Here is a 23,843-nt window from a genome sequence, read left to right as displayed (position 1 = left end):
CAACAAACATGGACGGGGTGATCCAGTGGATATAATATACTTGGATTTTCAAAAAGCCTTTGACAAGGTCCCTCACCAAAGGGTCTTAAGCAAAGTAAGCCATCATGGGATAAGATTTCATGGATCAGTAACTGGTTAAAAGACAGGAAACAAAAGGTAGGAATAAATGGGAAGTTTTCAGAATGGAGAGAGATAAATAGTGGTGGTCCCGAAGGATCTGTGTTGGGACCAGTCCTGTTCAGCATATTCACAAATGATCTAGAAAAAGGGGTAAACAAGGATGTGGCAAAATTTGCAGATGATACAAAACTACTCAAGATGGTTATATACGAAACTGACTGTGAAGAGTTAAATAGATCTCATAAAACTGAATGATTGGGCAACCAAATGACAGATGAAATTCCATGTTGAAAAATGCGAAGTAGTGCATATTAGAAAATATAATCCCATTTATACTCACGAAATGATGGGATCTAAATTAGCTGTTACCACTACAGAAGGAAATCTTGGAGTCGTTGTGGATAGTTCTCTGATAATGTCCTCTGAATGTGCAGCAGCAGTCAAAAAAAACTAACAATGTTAGGACCCATGAGGAAAAGGGTAGATAATAGAGAAAATATCATAATGCCACCATAAAAATCCATGGTATGCCCACACCTTGAATCCTGCATGTAGTTCTGGTTGCCCCATATCAAAAAAGATATACGGGAATTGAAAAATGGTACAGAGAAGGGCAACAAAAATCATTAGGGGTATGGAACAGCTTCCATATGAGGAGAGGAGATTAAAAAGATGGGGCCTGTTCATCTTAGAAAAGAGACAACTAAGAGGGATATGATAGAGGTCTATAAAATCATGACTGATGTGGAGAAGGTGAATAAGGAAGTGTTATTTACTGCTTCACGTAACACAAGGAGGAGTGGTCGCCCAATGAAATGAATAGGCAGCAGGCTTAGACCAAAAAAAAAAGCAAGTACTTCTCACATCACACAATCAACCTGTGGTTCTAGTTGTAGGGGATGTTGTGAAGGCCAAAACTGTATAAGCTCATAAAGGATAGATACATCAATGGCTATTAACCAAGATAGTCAGGGATGCAGTCCCATGCTCTCTGTGTCCCTAGCCTCTGACTGCTGTAAGGTGGGAGTGGACAACAGGATGAATCACTCAGTAATTGCCTGTTCTGATCATTGTCTCTGAAGCACCTGGCATTGGCCACTGTTGGAACACAGGATACTTGGCTAGAAGGACCATTGTTCTGACCAAATATGGCTATTCTTATGTTTTTTCAAATGAAGAATTCTGTAAAGCATGTATTATGTTTAGTCTAAAATGTAGGTAAACTGCCCAATTTAGAAGTTTAGAGAGCAGAAGTAGAACAATATGAAACGCACACTAGCAATCAAAATTCAGATAACTTGACTACTTAATGTGAGACTTGTATAGACATCTGAGAAGGCTGTCCTGAAAAACAAAGATGCATATGCCATCTAAATTTTAAAAAAAGTTTCGCATAATCAATAAGCAACTATTTCTTGTGAAAAAAATCTGAAATACTTTTAAAACAAAATATTCACATTGTGTTTTTTTTAATTCAGTAGCATATTCTGTAAGAAGGAAGTGTTTTTGTGAATTTATCTAAATTATTAGTAAGTCAGCCTAGGTAGTAATATATATCCATCCTGCTAGAAGCTGGAAATGTTCTACATATTTTTAAAAAACCCATTGAGCATCTGTCTAGTACACTATGAATATGTATGATGTTTTTCTGATTATTTTATTACTTTCCCTCAATTTTGGAATGTCTGAAGCACTCTGAATTCTTACAGCTATTTTAGATTTTGAGGCGTGACATCAAAATATATCTGAACTGTGCTCTGTTTCAAAGTAATAAATAAAAGATACTATTTTTAGATTTGATGAGTTTGATGAGGCAATTGATGAAGCAATAGAAGATGATATCAAGGAGGCCGATGGAGGAGGTATGTTTTTATTACTTACTATTTGTATAGTTAAAATGGTGACATGCTGGGCTGGGGTAATGGGTATCATGTATTGGAGAGTCCATGTAGGGAAAAGTCATGTTGCTTTTGTTAATGATAGTTAAGTTCAGTTTTTACTTTTTTCAATATCTAAACATAAAACTGGGCATCAAGAACCAAACATTTTATAATTGCTCCCTAACTTTGGATGGCCAGATTGGGAAGCCACTGGGTGCTGCTGGTATTCAATACCTCTGGAAATTGGGCTCATATGTGTTTTCACATTGAGCTGCCCAAAACTAGTCAACATCTTGAAAATGTTGGCCCTGATCTTGGTCAGTACTACCTTACAGCACAGATGTGTTGTGAAACTTTACTCATTAATGCTTGTAAATCTCTTCGTGATCCTCAGGTGGAAGGAGCTAATAGTAAAAAATTTGAACAAAGTTAGAAAATTATAACCTAATCTTACTATTCTAATCTGTCTTTTTTTGTTTTGTTTTGTGACGTGGTGAAGAGCTGAGGGACAGCTTTTTCCAAGCATGCCCAAGTGATTTAGGAGCGCAGTGCCTATTTCCTGTCAGTGGGATTTGTGCTTCAGCATCTCTTGCATGTTTAAAATGTTCAGATAATCCTTTGCACGTGTTCTTTTTGAATCCCCAGAACAATGCCCGTTTTTTCAAAAGCATTACAATGAGTTCCATGGGAACTCTGACTGCCCGCCTGCCAGGCACCTCCTTTCATGTAGGAGGTATATCATCGGCTTTCTCTAAAGACCTTATCTAACAGATGTCATTTGCAGTGTGCCCAGAAAGTCACCAAATTTGAGCTGTTATGGACTAAGTGGGGGAGCAGCTTCCAGAGTCTCATAGCCCTCACAGAGAACACTCCATCAGCCACCCCTTCTCTTTTATAATAAGGGAAATCCAGCTCAAACGCCCCTGCTTGACAGACCACAGCTGTGTCAATATGGCCCAGTATGTGATTAGAGCATCAAAGAATGCATGTGCAGAGTTTTCGCTGTGTGCATGGTACAGGGATTATCCGTCAAACTCACCCTAACAAATAAATAAATAAAACAACCCAATTTATCCTTCCTTGGCACTCTGGGGGCCACTTGTCTCCCTCCATCGCCCTAGGTGCCTATACAGCCCCTGCCATGTAGGCGACAGGAGGTGACTTCCCAGGAAAGAGTCTGCCATCACTGCCTTCATCAGGCCCTCAGTGCTGTCTGGATCCTGAAGGGGAAAAAGAGAAGAAAATAATTGGGTTATCTTTTAACTTGGACTTGAGGCTGCAACCTCCACTCAGCCCTGGCCTTACCTTGAGTGCCACTTCTGCAAGGTTCGGTCCCATTGAGATAAAGATAACGAAACAAAAGATTTTTAATGCTAAAGTGGTATCTGCTTACTGCAGCACTTCCATCCAAACATGGTGTTACTTATCATGGGGAACACTCTGAGCCTTTAGGACCAGAAGTGGTTAGGACAGCAGAGAGAGTGACCATGCTCCATCATTCCCATATGGTGTTGTGTGAGGGTATAGGGCCTCAGATTGTACCCTACCTATAGATCCATGCACATGTCACATCATTTGAAGAAACCCTTTGATGGTTGCAGGGGTGGCTCTAGGTATTTTGCCGCCCCAAGCACTGCAGGGACTAGCGGACCCTCTGCAGGCAAGCCACCAAAGGCAACCTCACAGCGACTGGCAGAGCACCCCCCGTCCTGGCGTGCTGGTGCCTGGAGCTGCCCCTGATGGTTGTGATAGAAAGGGTGGATAGAAATGGGATGGGTTGAGTGGACAGAAAGCTGGCTAGATCGTCGGGCTCAACGGGTAGTGATCAGTGGCTCCACGTCTAGTTGGCAGCCGGTTTCAAGCGGAGTGCCCCAAGGGTCAGTCCTAGGGCCAGTTTTGTTCAATATCTTCATTAACAATCCAGAGGATGGCGTGGATTGCACCCTCAGCAAGTTTGCAGATGACATTAAACTGGGAGAAGGGGTAGATACGCTGTAGGGTAGGGATAGAATACAGAGGGACCTAAATAGATTAGAGAGTTGGGCCAAAAGACACTTGATGAGGTTCATCAAGGACAAGTGCAGAGTCCTGCACTTAGGATGGAAGAATCCCATGCACTGCTACAGACTAGGGACGAGTGGCTAGGTTGCAGTTCTGCAGAAAAGAACCTAGCGGTTACAGTGGATGAAAAGCTGGATATGAGTCAACAATGTGTCCTTGTTGCCAAGAAGACTAACGGCATTTTGGGCTGTATAAGTAGGGTCATTACCAGCAGATTGAGGGACGTGATCATTCCCCTCTATTCGACATTGGTGAGGCCTCATCTGGAGTACTGAGTTCAGTTTGGGCCCCACACTACAAGAAGGATGTGGAAAAAATGGAAAGAGTCCAGCGAGGGCAACAAAAATGATTAGGGGGCTGGAGCACATGACTTATGAGGAGAGGCTGAGGGAACTGGGATTGTTTAGTCTGCAGAAGAGAAGAATGAGGGGGGATTTGATAGCTTCTTTCAACTACCTGAAAGGGGGTTCCAAAGAGGATGGGTCTAGACTGTTCTTAGTAATAGCAGATGACAGAACAAGGAGTAATGGTCTCAAGTAGCAATGGAGGAGGTTTAGGTTGGATATTAGGAAAAACTTTTTCCCTAGGAGGGTGGTGAAGCACTGGAATGGGTTACCTAGGGAGGTGTTGGAATCTCCTTCCTTAGAGGTTTTTAAGGTCAGGCTTGAGAAAGCCCTGACTGGGATGATTTAGTTGGGGATTGGTCCTGCTTTGAGCAGGAGCTTGGACTAGATGACCTCCTGAGGTCCCTTCCAACCCTGATACTCTATGATCCTACTGTGCTAAGGGCCATAGAAACATATACAGACATAGTCCCTGTCCTGAAGGCCTTACAGTCTCAGAAGACAAGCCAAATGTTAAGTGGAGGGAGAGACAAGGTGAGGGAGGTAATATCTTTCACTGGACCAACTTCTGTTTGTGAGAGAGACAAGCTTTCAAGCCACACACTGCTATTCTTCAGGTTGGGGATTGTGAATGTATGCTCACACTTTGTGTTTATTTTTTGTTTTATAATTGCATCAATAAATATCAGTATACCCTGACTGCTGCTCAGCCTATGTATCTAAACACTGGCTGTTAAACACTGTATTAAGCTAATGTTCCCACCACTTATTTCCTTGTGGTAGGGCTCATGTCACCTCCTAATCAGCCAGTTTTCAAAACCAGTTCCCCAGTCAAGTTGCATGTGATGGGGTGTGCAACCACAAGCCACCTCTTGCCTTCAGTTATGGTAATAGTTTGTTAGCACATGCTAATTACTGGTGCATAAGTGGTTGGAATAAAATAAGCCGGGAAGAAGGCTTATGGATACAGCTGCCTGGTGACTCCCATCTCCCTTGGCAGTCCTTTATAGATGATTGCCAAAGAAATCATCAGGATCTACACCAGGCTCTGTAGAGAGCGATGGTGCCATTGATTGACTGACTCTCACATCTCACAACTACGCCTTTTGTAGATGTCTTGCTATCAGTTCAAATCCAGTCTCTCCAAAACAGGGCTGCTCATCTTTCCTCCTAATCCCTCTCCACTTCCTTCTCTCTCTGGCATCACTAAGAACTCTGCTACCGTCCCTTGTCTCCCAAGCTGCTAATGCCATCTCAGACTTCCCAGCGCTCCTTCAGCCACACCCAGTTCCCTCACTAAGCCTTGTTACTACTTCTTTAAAATCAGTGTGTTCTTTCATCTCTCTCTCTCTCCCTGCCACTACAACACTTATTCATGACTTGGGGATCTCTCACCTTGACTACGAGAACCATATCTCTAATTTTCCTGTCTCACCTCTTCCCTCACCGCACTCTTCTATTCTGTCAATAACAATACTTTTAGTATTAGTCTGTTCCTTTTCATTTATTCCAAGCATGTGTCATATCCTTGAATCCACTCCCTAGCTTTCCTTCAGTCCTACATCATATTCAGACCTCCATAATCTTGTTTTGTGTGTGCGTGTGCCTGAGTTTATCTTATGGCATAGCATTTTAATATGTTCCTATCAGATCAGTGGTCCACCTATCCCAGTATGCTGTCCCAGACAGTAGCCAATATCTGATGCTTCAGAGGAAGGTGCTGGCATTCCTGTAATGGACAATTGTCCAGTAACCTGCCCATAGGGAAACTTCTTTCTAACATCCGATGGGTAAATAGTTGTTTTGAGCCCTCAAGTGTTAGGGATTATATCCCTTCCAAAATATACTCTCTCTATAATATAGCTGTGGATGTAAGAAACCTGGGTTCAAGAAATTGAGTCTTGGATGATGAAAAGGGTCTCCTTTATAAAAGGAAGTTGAAATTAGCAAGAGGATGGGAAGGTCTTTGTGAAGTTGAATGAAAAATGCTATAATTAACTTGCAGCTTATTTTCCCTTTCTCTAACTAACACAGGTGGTGGCAGAGGCAAAGACATGTCTAATATCACAGGTCACCGGGGAAAAGACATTTCCACCATCCTAGAGGAAGAAAGAAAAGAAAATAAGCGGCCACAAAGGGCAGCTGCAGCACGTCGCAAGAAGCGACGGCGACTGAACGACCTCGATAGTGATAGTAACCTGGATGAGGAAGAGAGTGAGGATGAGTTCAGGATCAGCGATGGGTAGGTAGCTGTTAAACTACTAGTCTTGGGTTATTAACCACTACAGGTTTCTGTGAGCTTACGATGCCACTAGTTGTCTCTTTGTGGTTTGAAGCTGTAAGAGTGGGTTTTCTGTTAAGTCAGGTCTAGACTTAAATTTTTTATTAGTCTTACTCTTTCATTTAGGGGTATGTAGTTGTTGTTTTTGTTTTTTTTTAAACACAAAGTAGTAAAAGTAGTTACATCAGTGAAAGCCCTAGTGTGGACACACATTTTTATTGGTATAAAGGTGACTTATACCAATATAGTTTTGTTTCTTACTGTATGGGAATTGCAGTGCCAGTATAAGGCATCTTTCTGTTCTATCAGTATAGAAAATCTAGTCACAACTCTCTAGTGTAAACAAGATCTCATAGATATCTTAGAATTATGAAGTACTGATAGACTGAAAGCTTCATCTCTAGTAGCTTAAAGAAAGCTATAGAAATCAACTTTTGATTTTTAGCATACTACAAATTTGAGGTTCAGAAGCCAGCAGAACTAGATGTGGAGATCAGGAAAAGGTAGCGTTTAACCTGTTAAGAACGTGAAACCTAAAATGTTACCAGTCTGATTAAAAATCCCTTCCCCTTCTGAATTTCTCAACTTTCACTTTCTTGGGATGCTGCCATTTCATTAATTCTCCAGTCATCTGAATCCTCCAGAGCAGACAGACCTGAATTTCTTTCAGTCCTTTTTTTATGCTTTCTAAAGACACACACTAGGGTACAAGACCTCTTTTTTTCCCCCCTCTTTGCTGAGAGTCCTTGAGGCTGACACATTGTTCATTACCCCTCTTGTTGTGTTTTGGAACTACCTCTATTCAGATCTCTTCAGCTCCATTTTCCACATGTGATTGTGTTGAAGGTTTTTCAGTGGTTGAGCAAGATGTGCTGGAACTTTCCTAGTTAGTGAATTCAGCCTGTAAAAATCTCACTGAATTAGCACTGCATTCATCTGTCACATTGAGTCCACATATTTTCAACAATAATCTCTACTAATTATCTGTTGGATGTTAGATTAGAGTTTGCATTCAGATATGGGAGTTGGATGCCTATTACTCTTACTTAAGAACCTTTCTTTTCAGGTAGGCTGCTTAACTGCTATAGAAATTTATAACAGTCTCTATATGACAGTAGTGCTGAAAGACTGGTGATATAAATCAGTGAATTAGAAGTTTATCCATAAGTGCATCAGCTTCATGGATATGATTCTTTCAACTCTCACAAGTGAATAAATTTGTATTTGGTCAGTGCTTGAATGAGAGATCGCAAGGGAACACCTATTGTAGGTGAAACATGAAACTGTTTCACAGATGGTGTTCTGCCTGAACTATTACTGAACCAGTATGACAAAAGGCACTGTAGGTGTGAGGGTGCCATATTGCATAGAAGACACAAAAAACTGAAGTCTTGACCAGATGTGGGTACTTAAAGAATGTTTCATAAGAATAGTGATGTTTATTCTGAAGTCCTGGTCCAATTAGAATTCAGCTTAAATAAAGCCACCTGCAGTTTCAATTGGATACAGCATTTGAATTCACTTACTGTCCTAATCTACTATGTAATGTGTGACAGACCCAGACCAGTGGGGTACAAGAGTGTGGTAGAGGGCAAATATACTAGTCACTGGGTGAGTAGTTTTCTGTTCCCTGAGTGACCAGAGCAGTGGCTGCACTAGAGTACTCAGGAACTTGCTAGAACCGATTACGGCAAACTGCAGCCAATCAAGGCAGGCTAATCAAGGCACCTGGGTTTAACAAGGAGCTCACTCCAGTCGGGGGGAGGGGGGAGCCAGAGGGGAAGAAGTGCGTGTGAGGAGCTGGGAGCAAGAGGCACCAGGAGCTGAGAGTGAGAGTGTGCTGCTGGAGGACTAAGGAGTACAAGAGTTATCAGACACCAGGAGGAAGGTCCTATGGTGAGGATAAAGAAGGTGTTTGGAGGAGGCCTTGGGGAAGTAGCCCAGGGAATTGTAGCTGTCATGCAGCTGTTACAGGAGGCACTATAGACAGCTGCAATCCACAGGGCCCTGGGCTGGAACCCGGAATAGAGGGCGGGCCCGGGTTCCTCTCCAGACCTCCCAACTCCTGATCAGACACAGGAGGAGTTGACCCAGACTGTGGGGAAGATCACTGAGGTGAGCAAATCTGCCAATAAGCGCAGGACCCACCAAGGCAGAGGAGGAACTTTGTCACAACTGGTGTTAGGGGTGGGATTTGATGTGCACAGCGCGGCAGAAGAAGGAGGGTGATTTAAAAAACAAACAAAAAAAAAAGGTAGAGGGTTTACTTTTTTTTCAGCACAATGGATGATTTAGTACAGGCATTGATACAAGCTACGGCGGCCCAGCAGGAGGCTGCCCATGTCCAGGCAGCTGCCCAACAGGAGGCAGTGCAGCTGCAGCAAGAGACTAATCGCCTCCTGATGGACCCGGCTTCTCAAGACTGAGCTCTGTTGCGGGAACTGGTAAACCAGGTAAAGACCCTTCAGAGCTGAACCGCTGCCATGATGGGACACAGATCATGCGGGCCAGCCATTGGCTGCAGAAAATGATGCGGGAGGATGATGTAGAGGCATATCTTCTGGCCTTTGAGAGGACAGCCCTACGGGAGGTCTGGCCTTGAGATCAGTGGTCTGGCATCCTTGTCCCATTCCTGTGCGGGGAGGCCCAGAAGGCTTATTATGATCTTCCTGAAGAGGCTGCAGCAGGCTATCCCCAGCTGAAAGCAGAGATCCTGACCAGATCTGGGGTAACGACAGCAGTGCGGGCCCAGCAGTATCACGAGTGGAGGTACCAGGAAACCAAAACACCGCGGTCCCAATTGTGTGACCTCATCCATCTCGCACGAAAGTGGTTGCGAACGGAGTCCCGGAGTCCGGAAGAGGTACTAGAGGTTCTGGTCGTCGACCGATACATGAGGGGACTGCCGCCAGACCTTCCTGCCTGGGTAAGCCAGAATAAACCTCCCCCTATGATGAGGTTGTTGCACTGGTAGAGAGGTGAAGGACGGCGAGGGAGCTGACCCGACCAGTTAAGGAAGAGGCACCCCGGGTTAAACCAGCAGCACTAAGCCCTAAAGCTCGGGTGCCTGGGCCACCAGGAGAGCCCAGGTGGAAAAAGAGAGGTGCTGAAGGCCCACCAGAAGCCACAAAGAGTCGGAACACTGAGGGGGAAGAAGATTGTGATGTTAGACTGCTCAAACCAAGAGACCGGAGAATGCCTAGGGCCCCATACAGATGTTATGCCTGTGGGGAGTGGAAACATATAGCTGCACAGTGTCCCAGTGTGGAGGAACCTATGCAGTGTAATCTGGGGAACTGGGCAGACCCATGCTCCCTAATCCACCTTGTGCGGGTCTCACTAACCCCACGTATGTACACCAGACCAGTAAAGCTAAATGGATTAGAGACCACGGCACTGGTTTATTCGGGGAGTGCTATCACGCTTGTCTAAGGGAAGCTCGTGAAGTGTAGTCAGCTGCTGTGGGCTAAGCATACAGGGATAACATGTGTCCATGGGACAGTAGGTTATTACCCCACAATCCCAGTAAAAATCGAGATTCAGGGGAACACTACTGAGGTAGCAGCAGGTGTAGTCCCTAAACTCCCATACCTGATGCTCATAGGGAGGGACTTCGCAGGGTTTGGAGACTTACTTCCAGTAGGAGGCTTGGAGACAGAGGGGAACCCTGAAGTTAGTGAGGCATCCACAGTAGACTGTCAACCCCCAGTCTTTTCTGAAATATCCCCAGATTTATTTTCCATACCCAGACAGGTTAGAAAGTCGAAAAGGGAAAGGAGGGCAGCTAAGACCTTGGTAACCCAAATACTGACTCAAAGCCAGAGGGTCACTCTCGTAGGTAGGCGGACCCGAGCAGTTGAAAAGGAGGCCACCCAGGAGGGAGAAGCATCTGAGTCTGACCCCCCAACCTAACACTTCTGAACCAGTAGAGGCAACAGAGACTGGGCCCCTAGTTCTTGAGCAGATTAGCCCCGGGAGAGGAAATTTTGGACGGGACCAGGCTGAAGGCCCAAGGTACAGCAACATTAGGAAGGAGGTGATTGAAATAGATGGGGTCCCCGTGGAAGGGAAAACCCAGGGACCAGGACCCTACTTCATAATGAAGAAGAATCTCTTATACCGGGTTGCACCAGTACAGGGGCAGAAGGTACAGCAGATCCTAGTACCTCACAAACACCAGAATGCTGTATTAAGTCTTGCTCATAGTCATATTTTTGGGGGGCTTTTGGGGGTAGAGAAGACACTTGCATGAATCCTATGACGGTTCTTCTGGCCCGGAGTACATGAAGAAGTGCGGAGGTACTGTGCATCCTGCCCAGAGTGTCAGCTGCACAGTCCCTGTCCCCACCTGAGGGCACCTTTAGTACCCCTTCCCATCATAGAGGTCCCCTTTGAGCGAATAGCCATGGACCTAGTGGGATCCCTGGAAAAGACAGCTCGGGGCCACCAATATATACTTGTTGTTTTGGACTATGCTGCTTGCTACCCAGAATCCGTCCCCCTGCGGAACACAGCCTCTAAAACGATAGCCAAAGAGCTGGTGGGGATCTTTGCCCGAGTGGGGTTACCAAAGGAGATATTAACAGGCCAAGGAACACCATTTATGTCAAAGCTAATGAAGGACCTCTGTATGCTGCTCCATATACATACCTTGAGAACTTCCGTCTACCATCCGCACACTAATGGGTTGGTAGAAAGGTTTAACCGAACCCTCAAGGCTATGATAAGGAAGGTGATAAGTTGGGACGGGAAGGATTGGGACACCCTACAACCCTACCTTATGTTCGCTATCCGGGAAGTACCTCAAGCCTCAACTGGGTTTTCCCCCTTCGAGTTATTATACGGGCATACTAGACATCACCAAAGAGATCTGGGAAGAGGAACCCAATGAGGGGAGAAATATAATAGAACATGTAATAGAGATGCGAGACCGGATAGCCCGTGTCACCCCTATTGTATGGGAACATTTGGAAAAGGCACAGGAGGCCCAGAGAACCCATTACAATCGCCAGGCAAAAGTCCGACAGTTCCAGCCAGGGGATCGGGTGATGGTGTTGGTACCCACGGCAGAAAGCAAGCTTCTGGCCCAATGGCAGGGACCCTATGAGGTGGTTGAACCCGTGGGGGAAGTAACCTACCAGGTGCGGCAGCCAGGATGCCAAAAACAAAAACAGACTTATCACATCAACCTTCTGAAAACCTGGCATGCACAAGAGGCGTGCATAACTATCCAAAAAGACCTAACCCTGGCAAACAAGCCTTCCAAACAGGTGAGAGTGTCTCTCGATTTAACACCAGACCAGAAGAATGAGGTGTCTGAGATGATCTTCCGGAACCAAGATGTGTTCTCGACAAAACCAGGTCGAACAGCTGAGACATATCACCACATCGTCATGAACCCTGGGGCCAGAATAACAATGAGGCCTTATCGGTTGCCAGCAGCCAAAAGGGAGGAAATAAAAGCAGAAGTAAAAAAAAATGCTGGACTGGGGGATCATCGGAGAATCCCACAGTCAGTGGTCCAGCCCAATCGTGCTGGTGCCCAAACCTGATGGCACCACAAGTTTTTGCATTGACTTCCGGTAACTAAATGAAGTATCGCAGTTTGACGCATACCCCATACCTTGCATAGATGAGCTAGTGGACCATCTGGGTGATGCCTGGTATTTGACTACTCTAGACTTGACAAAGGGGTACTGGTAGATTCCCCTTGCAGAAGACGCAAAGGAAAAGACTGCATTCTCTACATGAGAGGGTCTTTTTCAATATACTGTCCTCCCTTTCGGACTACATGGAGCCCCAGCTACTTTCCAGCGCCTCATGGACAAGCTGTTATGCCCGCATAACAGTTATGCTGCTGCCTACTTGGATGATGTGGTCATTCATATCCCAGACTGGGAAACCCATCTAGAGAAGGTGGAGGCAGTCCTTGATACCTTCAGGCTAGCTGGCCTTACCGCAAACCCTGCCAAGTGCGCTGTAGGGTATACGGAGGCCAAATATCTTGGCTACATTGTGGGAAAAGGTCTGGTAAAACCCCAAGTGAACAAGTTGGAGGCCATCCATAATTGGCCACGACCACATCGCAAGAAACAAGTCCGGGCATTCCTAGGTGTAGTGGGGTATTACCGACGATTTATCCCCCATTTTGCCACAAAGGCAAGCCCCCTGACCGACCTAGTGGAAGCCCGTGGACCTGATTTGGTGAGATGTTCTGAAGCGGCAGAGGAAGCATTCACAGACCTACGGACTGCCCTCTGCAGTAATCCTGTACTGGTAGCCCCTGATTTCACCAAGGTATTTATCCTGCAGAGGGATGCATAGGAAGTAGGGTTGGGGGCCATTCTATCACAGATGGTCGGGGAGGAGGAACACCCAATTCTCTACCTCAGTAGGAAACTTCTTCGAAGGGAACAAAAATATGCAGTGGTGTAGAGAGAGTGCCTCACCATAAAATGGGCCATGGAAGGATTGCGCTTGGGCGCAGATTTGTCCTCGTGACCGACCATGCCCCTCTTCAATGGATGCAGGGGAACAAGAAGAACACAAGGGTGACCAGGTGGTTCTTATCCCTCCAACCTTTCCAGTTCTGTGTGCAACACAGAGCAGGGAGCTGTCACGGCAATGCCAATGACTTGTCATGTGTGCACTGTCTGGCATTCCAAGCTGCCCATCCCCTTGGTGTTGAGCAGGGGGGAGGGATATGTGACAGACCCAGACCAGTGGGGTACAGGAGTCTGGTAGAGGGCAAATATACTGGTCACCGGATGAGTAGTTTTCTGTTCCCTGAGTGACCAGAGCAGGGGCTGCACTAGAGTAATCAGGAACCTGCTAGAACCAATTAAGGCAGACAGGCTGATGAGATCACCTGCAGCCAATCAAGGCAGGCTAATCAAGGCACCTGGGTATAAAAAGGAGCTCACTCCAGTCGGGGGGAGAGGGGAAGCCAGAGGGGAGGAAGTGCGTGTGAGGAGCTGGGAGCAAGAGGCACGAGGAGCTGAGAGTGAGAGAGCGTGCTGCTGGAGGACTAAGGAGTACAAGAGTTATCAGACACCAGGAGGAAGGTGAGGATAAAGAAGGTGTTTGGAGGAGGCCATGAGGAAGTAGCCCAGGGAATTGTAGCTGTCATGCAGCTGTTACAGGAGGCACTATAGACAGCTGCAATCCACAGGCCCCTGGGCTGGAACCCGGAGTAGAGGGCAGGCCCGGGTTCCCCCCCCAAACCTCCCAACTCCTAATCAGACACAGGAGGAGTTGACCCAGACTGTGGGGAAGATCACTGAGGAGAGCAAATCTGCCAATAAGCGCGGGACCCACCAAGGTAGAGGAGGAACATTGTCACAAATGTTATATTCTGTAAAGACACCTTCAGGTATGCAGCAGGTGTTTAATTTCAGTGTTGAGTATGTTAATCTCAGCATAAAGATTTGGTGCCTCACATTAGTTGTGAGAATATTCATTCGTTTTTGTGAAATGCTCTTAGGATCTCCTGACAAAAAAAGATGTAGATGTTATTTCAGTAATACATTTCTATATTTATTATAAGCGATATTAAATATATCTAACTCTTATATAGTACAGTATTTTAGTCCATTTGTTTCAAGTATCTCTCTTTTGGCTGTAACTTTTTTTTAACAGATCTCAGGATGAGTTTGTTGTATCAGAGGAAAACCCAGATGAAAGTGAAGATGATCAGCTGTCAAATGAAGACAGTGATACAGAGTTCTGTGCCCGTAGACCCAGGCGACACCACTCCAGGCCAATGAGACAAAGCAGGCGGTTACGAAGAAAAACAGTCAAGAAAAAATATTCAGAGGATGATGAAGAGGAAGATTCTGAGGACAATTTAAGTAGGGAGTCTGGTAAGCTTAACTTTTTCAGAGTTAGCTGTTGTATGTGAGAGAAGAGGGCCCAAGCAAAAGGACGGGGGCTTACAAACTCCTGAGTTCTAATCTTAGCCTGTACATTGACTTGGCTATATGGAGTCAGTCAAGTCATATGTCATCTGTGCTTCTAATGTTCTAGCTGTAAAAATAGGGCTAATGCTTTTGTAATAGAGGTGTTGTGGTAGTTAATTGGATGTCTCTGAGAGTTACTTTGGAAATGAAAAGTGCCATGCGAGTACTGTTTTTTTAACAATTGTGTTCCGTATTTAAGGTTTTCACTTGCTCTGAGTGTTCTCTTCAAAATACACAAAAGGAAATTAGTGTTGAGTGCTAGGTTCTTTGGGTCACATTCATTTTTAAATGCATGCTTAAGTTGTGAGGGCAAAACAGGCAATTATATGTAGAAATTGCAGATTCCTGATGTTTCATTTCCAATTGCATCTCTATTTGCATATTTTGTGTGTGCGCAATATTTTTTTTAAACTTAGCAGGAAAAGTAGTTCAAAGAACTATTTCATTGTGTCTACCCAGAGATCTGCTGATGCCTCATGGAAAACTTTGAAAAGCCTATTGCTATTAGAAACTCAATCCCTGATTTTTAGTAGGGAAGAATAATTTCCTTAATTGCAGGAATTCTTGTACTATGATTTATGTTAGATTAGAGGAAAAAGTTAAATTACAGTAGTGATCCCTTCAGACTTTATAATCTATGCATCTGTGGTTTTGATATTTCTCTCTTTTGAACTTTAATTACTAGGGACACTTGCATGAGAACAGTATCTTTGTTCCTTGCCTTATACTGTCTGTTCCCCAATGAAAATCCATCCTCTGTCTGGAATATAATTGACTGTGTGAAAATGATTCCTACCAGAGGAATAAGCAGTGGAAGCAAATGAACTAAGGGGAGAAGATATTTTTTTCTTACGTGTATTTGTCCTTACTAATCAAGAAGAAATAACTCAGAAAATAAGTAAATTTTGTCTCTTAAAAATGTATTCTCATAGCATTCCATGAGGAGTTAGCACATTTTAGGAAGAGTTTTCTCGAGAGTGTCACTTACTTTGTAGGACTGGGCCCAAAACTACCTAATGCCATTGGGAGTTGAAGGCACCCAGCATCATCAAGGATTAGTTCATTGCAGTATTGAATTTCCACTATTGTATCCATCTTTCTGAAGTCAGCTGAGCTGCAGACTGAAATGAGTTATCATGGAAGGGCTGGTCTCCAGTGTGAGTTTTTATGTATGGGAAAATTATAAGAAAGGTGTATGAACTTAAAATAATTGTTCCGTAAGCTGTCTTCCTTTTCTGCATGCCATTAAGAGACCAACAATGAGTGTAAGAAAGAAATGGCTAGAGTCTGAACACATAGAGATTCATAGTGGAAATGGTGGTAGTCTGTTATTAATGAAAATATGCGAGCAACTGATGCAGAAGCTAAAGGATCTGAAGTTATTACTAATCTACACCTTAATGCAGCTAAACGCTTGGGAGCAATTCTTATTCGGTTCCTAGTGGACATGTGTCCATCACAAAAAAATACCACCCTAATATATGCACTAATACTCTTGTTAACAGCTGGCAGAGAGGCCAAAGGCTCAGTGTGCCTGGAAATTGAACTCCCTTCTTATCTCTGGAAGTGATCCGTCCATGGCAGCTTGATGTTGGAGAAGCTTGCACTGCTGATGCCCAGTATTCATCTGTTTTGTGGACAAATATAAAGAACCTCAGTCTTTGAGGTTTTCAGTCCTGTTCCTTTCCACAAGGCAGTGTATCTCTCTCTCAATCTCCTCTCCCTGCCCCCCCCGCCAAGGGGGGTGGCCCGAACTATGTGTTCCTTTCCTTACCCCCATAAGCTCCCTTTCCGGAGAGCCTGCCTCGCCTTACGTTGAGTTTAAAGAAATAACAAACATGGATGGTTGCTTTATTTTTTTTCATCTCCAGAATTCTGAGGTTTCTCACTGAGCTCTCTTACTGACTTGCTCTCATTTTTTCCTTAATGTTTTTGAGAGAAAAATGCGGCTGTTTTAGTCTGGGTCATTTCAGTTAATAACACGATAGGGCAGCTCATGATGTGAATGAAAAAGCAGCATTAACACTGTGGAATAATGTTTTTGATGTGGTTTAAAGAAAAAGTAGCTAAACATGATCCAGCTACCACAGTTATTTTCAGCTGTTGGAAAAAGTGGCTGACAAGCTAGACCCTAAGAAAGTACTAATTCTGCAGAAGGCTGGTGAACCAAGAACTAGGAATGACGGTGGGTCGGTTGTTATAAATGCTGTCATCTAGTATTCTGACCAAACGTGTAGCTGCAGCTTTGAAATCTATAGGACTGATCTTGTAGCTGACTTGAGAACAATTAATCTGTACTTTCCTACCATCAGTAGTATAGTCAAGGGTAAACTCAGGTACACAGAGTTTAGCCACTTCTCGTTTGGGGAACTGAGTTTACCCACTTCATTTTTGACCACTGCCTACAGTTCAGTGTTACTCCGTCAACATCTTTCATGCATGTTGTCTAAAAATGCTTGAATATAATAAAATTACAGTTAAATAAAAACCGGGGGGGACAGATATTTTCCAGAGGAGATTGAAATGAGATTGTATCATAAATTCAGATTCAAGCAGGTTGTTCCAGTTGGCAGGAGCTGTAGAGGAGAAGTATGTTTCACACAAGTAGGAGTATAGAAGGATAAAAAGGATTATATAGAAAGATAAAAGGAAACCAGAGGAGTGGTGGGAGAGGTTTGTTAGAGTAACTGGACAAATCCATAGTGGAATTTTAAAAACAGATGGCAATTTCAAGCTGGAAATGAATTGGGAGCCAGTGGAGTAGTATGAGACTTTACCCAGACAAGATAACAACCTTCCCATTAGAAGCGTAATGATTGAGGGTTTCCTGTGACTAAAGAGTGGTTGATTTTGTTTGCTCAAGGTTGCACTTTGTGTGAACAAACATCTCTTTTGAAAATGTGACAGTGAGTCTGTGCATTTTCATTTTAACAGAATAAAGTATGTGGCTGTGTTCTTCTTTGCAGAAAGTGGTGATTACACAGATTACAGTGATGATGATTACCTGGAAACTAGGCGGAGAAGATCAAGGCGGAATCAGAAGAGACAAGTTAACTATAAGGAGGATTCAGAAAGCGATGGCTCGCAGAAAAGTGTTCGCTACGGAAAGGAGTTAAGACGACTTCATAAACGCAGGCTTCCCAGTTCAGACAGTGAAGGTAAAACAAGCACTCCACCATTTGCAGGAGCTGATGTGTGAGTGATAGTGCAAAGGGAGCAATATGGGGCATAAAGTAAACACAAGATTTGCATTTAGTGTGAGATACACAGAGAATTCTTTCCTGAGATCCGTGATATTTCTTAAAATGCGATGCAATCTATCAATTTCTATAACAGGGCATTACCACTGCTATTTGTCAAATTCCCTGCTTTCCCTTATCTTGACTTCCTGGTGTGAAATTACTCCACCTGGCAGGGAAATGTTGGGATTGCAAAGGAGGAAATGCAGTTATTGTGGAGGACAGGATTATTTGTTATTCTTCATTTGTGGTCATTAAAGATCCACAGCACTTTTGTAAGAGTTAAGGGTGTTAACCCTGGTATCCTGGTTGTATCCAAATTGGGTAATTTTGTTCTGTTCCCCTAAATATGCCTGTAGTTGTAATTAAAACTTGAATAGAATCATAGAAATGTAGGGCTGGAAGAGACCTCGAGAGGTCATCTAGTCCAGTCCCCTGTGCTGAGGCAGGGCCAAATAAACCTAGACCATCCCTACCAAGTGTTTGTCCAATCTGTTCTTAAAAACCTCCAGTAATGGGGATTCCACAACCTCGTTTGGCAGCCTATTCCAGAGGTTAACTATCCTTATAGTTAGAAAATGTTTCCTAATATCTAACTCTGGCTGCAGATTAAGCCCATTACTTCTTGTCCTACCTTCAGTTGACATGGAGAACAATTGACCTCTTTGTAACAGGTCTTAACATATTTGAAGACTGTTATCAGGTTGCACCTCAGTCTTCTTTTCGACTAAACATGTCCAGTTTTTTAACCTTTCCTCATAGGTCACGTTTTCTAAACCTTTTATCATTTTGTTGAGCTCCTCTGGACTCTCTCCAGTTTGGCCACATCTTTCCTAACTGTGGCGCCTAGAACTGGATGCAGTAGTCCAGCTGGGGCCTCACCAGTGCCGAGTAGAGCAGACCATGTCTTTCATATGACACTCCTATTAATACATGTTGGAATGACATTAATCTTTTTTGCATCACGTTGTTGACTCCTCATATTCATTTTGTCATCCACTCTATAACCCCCAGATCCTTTTCAGCAGCTCGGCCACCAAGCCAGTTATTACTCATTTTGTAGTTGTATGTTTGGTTTTTCTTTCCTAAGTGAAGTACTTTGCACTTGTCTTTATTAAATTTTATCTGGTTGATTTCAGAGTAATTCTCTAATTTTGTCAAGGTTATTTCAAATTTTAATCCTGTCCTCCAAAGTGCTTGCAGCCCCTCCTCACTTGATGTCTTTTGCAAATTTAATAAACATGCTCTCACTTTAATTATTACAGTCATTAATGAAAATATTGAATAATACCAGACCCAGGACTGACCTGTGGGATCCCATTAGATACTTCCTCCCCATTTTACAGTAAGCCATTGATAACTACACATAGTCTGTCACCCTATTGTACACTCACTTTTATAATATTTTCATCTAGATCACATTTCCTTCATTTGCTTATGAGAATGTCATATGGGACTGTGGGACAAAAGCCTTTCTAAAATCAAGACTATACCATGTTTTCTGCTTCCCTGTATCCATTAGGCTAGTAACCCTGTCAATGAAGGAAATTAGGTTTGTTTGGCAAGATTGATGGTTCTTTGAATGCTTGCTCATGTTGATTCTAATTAGATGTGTGCGCAGTAGCCAGGTTTTTCCCCTAGCGGTACCCGTCGGGTCAGCTCAGGCACCCCCTGGAGTTGTGCTTCCATGGTGCCGTTTATAGGGCCCCGCCAACCCGCCGCCATTTCAGTTCCTTCTTACCGCCTGTGATGGTTAGCCGGAATGCTCATTTGCTCTTGCTTTGGCAAGCCTTCTCCCTAGTAGTGCTCAGAATGTCTTTCTGTGAATAGTTAAACCAGTTAGCTAGTATCTGTAGTTACTCAGTCATTATATAGCTAGATTCCAGTAGGGAGCGACCCCCACACTTCCTGCTTGAAGTGCCTGGGGGAATCGCATCAGAAGGATCATTGCAAGATCTGTGGGGGATTTCACTCCAGGACTCAAAAAGAAAGAGACCAAAGGTTGAAGATCCTTCTGATGGAGGCCACTCTGTCCCCAGTCAGAGGTGACTTTGGCCGAACTGACACCTAGCACCTCAACATTGGTGCGCAGTGCTCCAGCTTCGATACAGGAAACTTTGGTACCGAAAAAGGACTTGGATAGAGACACTCAGCACCAACAGAGCTCACTGCACAGGGGCTCCACGCATGGCACCATTCCCAATCCCTGGTGCCCCTCAAGAAAAAGAAGCTATACAGGGGGTGCTCACTTGCACTGCGTCTAGGACAGAAGGACCCGCATTGGGCCACGTAAGCGTGGCACCACCTAGCCCAACGCCGTTGACTGCTGGCCCAACAAAGGGTCAGTCAAGTCCAGCGCCCCAGGACTCCCCTCCCCTGGAGAGTTGCGGAAAGGCTTTGCAGCAGTCCTCCACACCAGAGACCTTCAAGGCAGCAAGAGAGCTCATCACCTTCATGGCACTGCCTTCCCTGCCCAGGCAAGACAGGGCACCAAGCTAAAGGGCAATGGCACCTGCGAGACTCTCGGTGTTGTCCAGAGGCGAGCCAGCAATGGTACCACATCAGTCACCATCATCAGGTCCACCGGTCCCTGGTACCTTCTGGCAGCAGACCAGCAGGGGAACCGCAGTGGTCACCAATCTCCCAGCACCGCTCTATGGCACTAGTAGGCACTGCTCTCCCATGGTCTTCCCAGAGTGAGTCCTCCCAATCAGATTCAGAGGTGGAATTCTTTGTGTCCAGGTGGAGCTGGCACAGATCGGAGCGCAGACACTCGAGGTCGGACAGGGAGAGACAGCAATTTCCCCCGATGCTGTGACCCGTGCAATGGCAGGCTCCAACCCAATGGCCAATTTGGACCCCCTGGGCGTTTCATCAAAGCAAGGGATCCTATTCCAGGAGGTCAGTGTTGGTGGCTTCAAAAACCCATGCACCTTCCCCATCTCTCTTGGTGCAGGACCAGCCGCCCTACACCGTACTGGTCACCGCACAGGCCAGGAGCAAGAGCCAGTCCCAGGTAGAACCTCATCTTCGTCGTCACCGGACAAGGCAGTGGCTGGTACCTCCACGGCTCCTGCACTTGAGGACAGTAGGGTCCACCAGCAGCTCCTGAAGAGAGTTACCCAGAACCTGGGGCTCTAGGTCAAGGAGGTCTCTGAGTCATTGGTCCCCATGGTGGACATCTTGACTCCCTGAGGACCCTCCCAAGTTGCCCTGCTGCTCATTAAAACCATATAAGATACCACCAAAATGCTGTGGCAAACCCCTGCCTCCCTGCCCATGGTGGCGAGAAGGACAAAGAGGAAGTATTTTGTTTCCCCTAAACTTTAGGGTTTGAACACTTTTATTCACACTTGCCACCAGACTCCTTAGTGGTGGCAGTGGCAAACGAATGAGAATGGCAAGGGCACCAAGGCCCATCACCTAAAGCCTGAGATGTGAAGAAGCTGGACCCCTTTGGGAGGAAAGTCTATTCTACTGGGGGGCTCCAGCTTCGGATTTCAAACCACCAGACAATCCTTAGCAGATATAGCTTCAATTCCTGCACGGCTATGTCAGAATTCACTGAGCTTCTGCCAGCGGAACTGAGGGCGGAGTTTTCTACCTTGGTGGAGGAGGGCAAACTTGTGGCACGGTCTTCACTACAGGCAGCCCTGGATGTTGCCAGTTCAGCCACTTGGACCAGGGCTTCAGTGGTGGCCATTAGGGGGAGTCCTGGCGGCAGGCATCAGAGCTCCTGTATGAGGTCCAACAGACCTCCTGTTTCAGGGCTCGACTAGGGTGACCAGATAGCAAGTGTAAAAAATCGGGACAGGGTGGGGGATAATAGGAGCCCATGTTTAAAAAAAAAAAAAAAAAAAGAGCCCCAAGTATCGGGACTGTTCTTATAAAACTGGAACATCTGGTCACCCCAGGCTCGACCCTCTTCTCTGAGAAATCGGACTCACAGCTTCATAGATTTAAGGACTCAGAGCCACTCTCAAGTCCCTGGGCCTCCATACTCCATCTACTCAGCAGAGGCATTTTAAGCCCCAGCCCCTGCCTTGATTCTACCAACAGGCAGGACTATTTTAGGAGGCGTAATAGAAACAACAGGAGGAAGCCGCCGCCTCCTTCATCAGCTCTGGGCAAGTGAAACAGTCCTCCGGTTAAAAACAAGCCTTTTGAAGGTGCGCCCGAGAGTGACGCACCAGTTCAAACACTGAATCCAACTATCCCATCCTTTTTGTGCCAATTGCCTCACTTCTACCATGCTTGGGCCCAGATCATGTCAGATTGCTGGTGCTCCTGGGGGAATTCTGCACCCTGCAGTGGGGTGCAGAATTCATATCTTCTGCAGATTTCTTTGCTCCCCTGCAGAAAAATGAGGGAGCAAAGAAATCTGTGGGCAACACATGCCCCTTCCACAGCAGCCTGGACGCGTTTGCTGGAAGCAACCGGCAGCAGAGAGCAGATCATGGCGGCAGGGAGAGGAGGGGAAGGAGGGAGGTTGGGCATGGAGGTGGGGCTGGTTGCCTGCCTGCATGGGAAGAGTGAGACAGACTCACTCTGTCTCTATCCTCGCTGTTGCTGCATCCCGGGCTTGCAGGCATAGGGCTGTGTGAAGCAGGCTCTGTCCCTGAGGCAGAGCAGAAGTGTAATAACTAAACAGGCAGGCTGCTAATGTTCCCATTGCTAGTTAATTGTTCCCACTGTTAGTCAGTTAAGACTCCTTTACCTTGCCAGATGGGGTAAATAAACCTTGTTGTAAATGACAATAACGGAATCCTCAGCTAGGAAGGTCTGTGTGCTTTCTTGCTTTTTTCCTGTGCCAGAGAGGCACGGTGGGGTTAGATTACAGCTCAGGATCTATTTTACTTATCCATTTAAAAAAATGCATGAAAATGATTAGCAAAACTGTATGGTTTTCTTGTGTGAAAGTCTGAGCAATTTAAAGCGTCGTTCTACTTTTACAGAACACCAAACAACAAAATAAAAGTGTGTAATTTACATGAAAATCCAGGATTATAATTGGAATGCAAGGTCTTGGTTACCAAGTATTTGTAACTTAATTTTCATGTGTTTAGGATATGCTGCACAGTTAGTGGGATTTTTTTTTCTGTATGGTAGTTTAAATAAATTACCAAAATAAGTGAAACTGGTGTGATTATATTGCATTATTTTGACAAATAAAATTTGCAGAATTTTGGATTTTTTGATGCAGGATTTTGGATTTTTTGGTGCAGAATTCCCCCAGGAGTAGCTGTCATAACCTAATTCCCAGATTTGGACCTTAGCGTCCAAAATATGGGGGTTAGCATGAAAACCTTCAAGCTTAGTTACCAGCTTGGATCTGGTAAAGCTGACACCACCCAAAAAATTAGAGTGTTTGGGGGCACTCTGGTCCCCCCAAAAACCTTCCCTGGGAACCCCAAGACCCAAATTCCTTGAGTTTCACAACAAGGGGGAATAAACCATTTCCCTTCCCCCCTCCAGGTGTTTCCTCCGTGGGTTCCTGGAGAGATACACAGAAGCAAGCTTCGTGAATTTAACCAGAGGGATTCCACCCTCTCTATTTCCAGTCCTGGAAACAGAAGTACTTCCCTCTTCACCCAGAGGGTATGCAAAGTCAGGCTAGTAAATCTAACACACACAGATTTCCCCCTGACTTCTTCCCCCCACCAGTTCCCTGGTGAGCACAGACTCAATTCCCTGGAGTTCCCCACTAAAAAAAAACTCCAACAGGTCTTAAAAAGAAAGCTTTATGTAAAAAGAAAAAAAATACAAAAAAATGGTCTCTCTGTATTAAGGTGACAAATACAGGGTCAATTGCTTAAAAGAAATATGAATAAACAGCCTTATTCAAAAAGAATACAATTTAAAGCACTCCAGCAACTACACACATGTAAATACAAAAAAACAAACCTATCTTTTTGTACTTACAACTGGGAAACAGGAAATTAGAAAGGCAGGAAACAGAA

The 23,843-nt window shown here is 44.9% G+C and overlaps 1 protein-coding gene across 6 annotated transcripts in view; it reads left to right on the top strand.

Annotated features, from left to right (window-relative positions):
• The window catches only part of RSF1 (remodeling and spacing factor 1), a 136,715-nt gene that overhangs the window by 87,892 nt on the left and 24,980 nt on the right, over positions 1-23,843 (top strand). For all 6 annotated transcript variants that reach the window (XM_030558078.1, XM_030558050.1, XM_030558040.1 and 3 more), the window contains 4 exons: positions 1,915-1,982; positions 6,440-6,647; positions 14,325-14,548; positions 17,611-17,802. In XM_030558078.1, the coding sequence (XP_030413938.1) occupies positions 1,915-1,982; positions 6,440-6,647; positions 14,325-14,548; positions 17,611-17,802 (692 nt within the window). The remainder of the gene's footprint in view (positions 1-1,914; positions 1,983-6,439; positions 6,648-14,324; positions 14,549-17,610; positions 17,803-23,843) is intronic.

The sequence above is a fragment of the Gopherus evgoodei genome, chromosome 1 (assembly GCF_007399415.2).
Source record: "Gopherus evgoodei ecotype Sinaloan lineage chromosome 1, rGopEvg1_v1.p, whole genome shotgun sequence".
Lineage (NCBI taxonomy): Eukaryota > Metazoa > Chordata > Testudines > Testudinidae > Gopherus > Gopherus evgoodei.
This window is presented reverse-complemented; position numbering and strand designations above follow the sequence as displayed.